This window comes from Coturnix japonica, unplaced genomic scaffold (assembly GCF_001577835.2).
Source record: "Coturnix japonica isolate 7356 unplaced genomic scaffold, Coturnix japonica 2.1 chrUnrandom532, whole genome shotgun sequence".
NCBI classification, from domain to species: Eukaryota; Metazoa; Chordata; class Aves; order Galliformes; family Phasianidae; genus Coturnix; species Coturnix japonica.
In genome coordinates, this window is record NW_015439915.1 from 70,984 (window position 1) to 72,817 (window position 1,834).

The 1,834-nt window shown below is 55.3% G+C and overlaps 1 protein-coding gene across 2 annotated transcripts in view; it reads right to left on the reverse strand.

Annotated features, from left to right (window-relative positions):
• Positions 1 to 1,511, reverse strand: part of DPF2 (double PHD fingers 2) — a 31,762-nt gene extending 30,251 nt beyond the window's left edge. For both annotated transcript variants that reach the window (XM_015850781.1, XM_015850782.2), the window contains exon 1: positions 1,382 to 1,511. In XM_015850781.1, coding sequence (XP_015706267.1) covers positions 1,382 to 1,413 — 32 coding nt within the window. In that variant the 5' untranslated portion in view covers positions 1,414 to 1,511. The remainder of the gene's footprint in view (positions 1 to 1,381) is intronic.
• Positions 1,512 to 1,834: the final 323 nt, after the last annotated feature.

Sequence of the window (1,834 nt, forward strand, 5' to 3'; positions counted from 1 at the left end):
GTGGGTCTTAAATAAAGGGCCCTAAAATAAGGGGGGCTTTTTTTTTTTCTTTGTGGGGTCCTTATAGGGCCCCATAAAAAATAGGGCTCTTGTGGGTCTAATCAGGGCCCCTAAATAGGGGCCTCCTTGTGGGGTCTATAGGCCCCCTATAGGAATCTCCTGGTGGGTTCTTATTAGGGCCCCTATAGAAAAAATTCTCCCCCTGTGGGTCTAATTTAGGGCCCTATAGGGGCTCCTGTGGGTCTATAGGGCCCTATAGGGGCTCCTGTGGGTCTGTAGGGCCCTATAGGGGCTCCTGTGGGTCTATAGGGCCCTATAGGGGCTCCTGTGGGTCTGTCGGGCCCTATAGGGGCTCATGGGCTTAGATCGGGGTTTGGTCTATGTAGGGCCCTATAGGGGCCCTGTGGGTCTGATAGGGCCCTACAGGGGCTCCTGTGGGTCTGTAGGGCCCTACAGGGGCTCCTGTGGGATCTATAGGCCCAGGGTCTTGCAAGGGCTTATAGCCTGTGGGTCGTAGGGCCCTATAGGGGCTCCGTGGTCTGTATGGGCCCTATAGGGAGCTCCTGTGGTCTGTAGGGCCCTTATAGGGGCTCTGTTGGGTCTGTAGGGCCCTATAGGATCTCCCCTTCGTGGGATCTATAAGGGCCCTATAGGGGGCTCCTGTGGGTCTGTAGGGCCCTATAGGAGCCTCCTGATGGGTCTGTAGTGGCCTATAGGGGCTCTTGTGGGTCTATATAGGGCATATAGGGGCTCTTGATGGGTCTATAGGGGCCCTATAGGAATCTCCTGTGGGTCTACTAGGGCCCTTAATAGGGGCTCCTGTGGGTCTGTATGGCGCCTATAGGGGCTCCTGTGGGGGTCTATAGGGCCCTAATAGGGGTGCCTTGTAGCCCTATAGGGCCCTATAGACCCACAAGAGCCCCTATATGGCCCTATAGACCCACAAGAGCCCCTATAGGGCCCTATAGACCCACAGGAGCCCCTATGACCCACAGGAGCCCCTATAGAGCCCTATAGACCTACAGGAGCCCCTATAGGGCCCTATAGACCCACAGGAGCCCCTATGACCCACAGGAGCCCCTATAGAGACCTACAGAACCACAGGAGCCCCTATAGGGCCCTATAGACCCACAATATCCCCTATATTTAGATATAGGACCCCATAGTTACAGCCCCCCCACCCTATAGCCCCCCATAGGCCGCAAACGAGGCCTACCCCCATTCACAACGCCTGTGTGTGTGGGGGGGGCGGCCCTAAATCACCCTCACGACCCCACAGCCCCCCATAAAAACCCCCCAGAGCCCCATAACCGTGTTATACCCCCAGGATTTGGGGCAAAAAGAGGAATAAAAGGTGAATAAATGGGGGATTTTCACTCACAGCTTCACCACATTCTGAACCACCGCCGCCATTTTGTCTCCGCCGCCGCCGCCGGAGCTGCCGCTCTGCGCATGCGCAAAATGGCGGCGCCCATCCCCCGCCCGCCTTAAGTCGGCGCATGCGGTGTGAGCGCGGCGCGGAGGGGAGACCTTGGGGTTGTGCGCATGCGCGGGGAGGGGGGAATGGCGGGAAAAGAGGGAGGGTGGGAAGAGGCGGGAAAATGTGAAGGGAAAAAATGGCGGAAATATGGAGGAAAATGGGAAGGAAATAGGGTAAAATATGAGGGAAAATGGGGAAATTTGGGGAAAATATGGGGGAAAATGGGGAAATTTGGGAGGAAAAAGGGTAAAATATGAGAGAAAATGGGGAAATTTGGGGAAATATGGGGGAAAATGAGGGAAAATGGGGAAATATGGGGGGAAATGAGGAAATTTGGAAGGAAAAAGGGTAAAA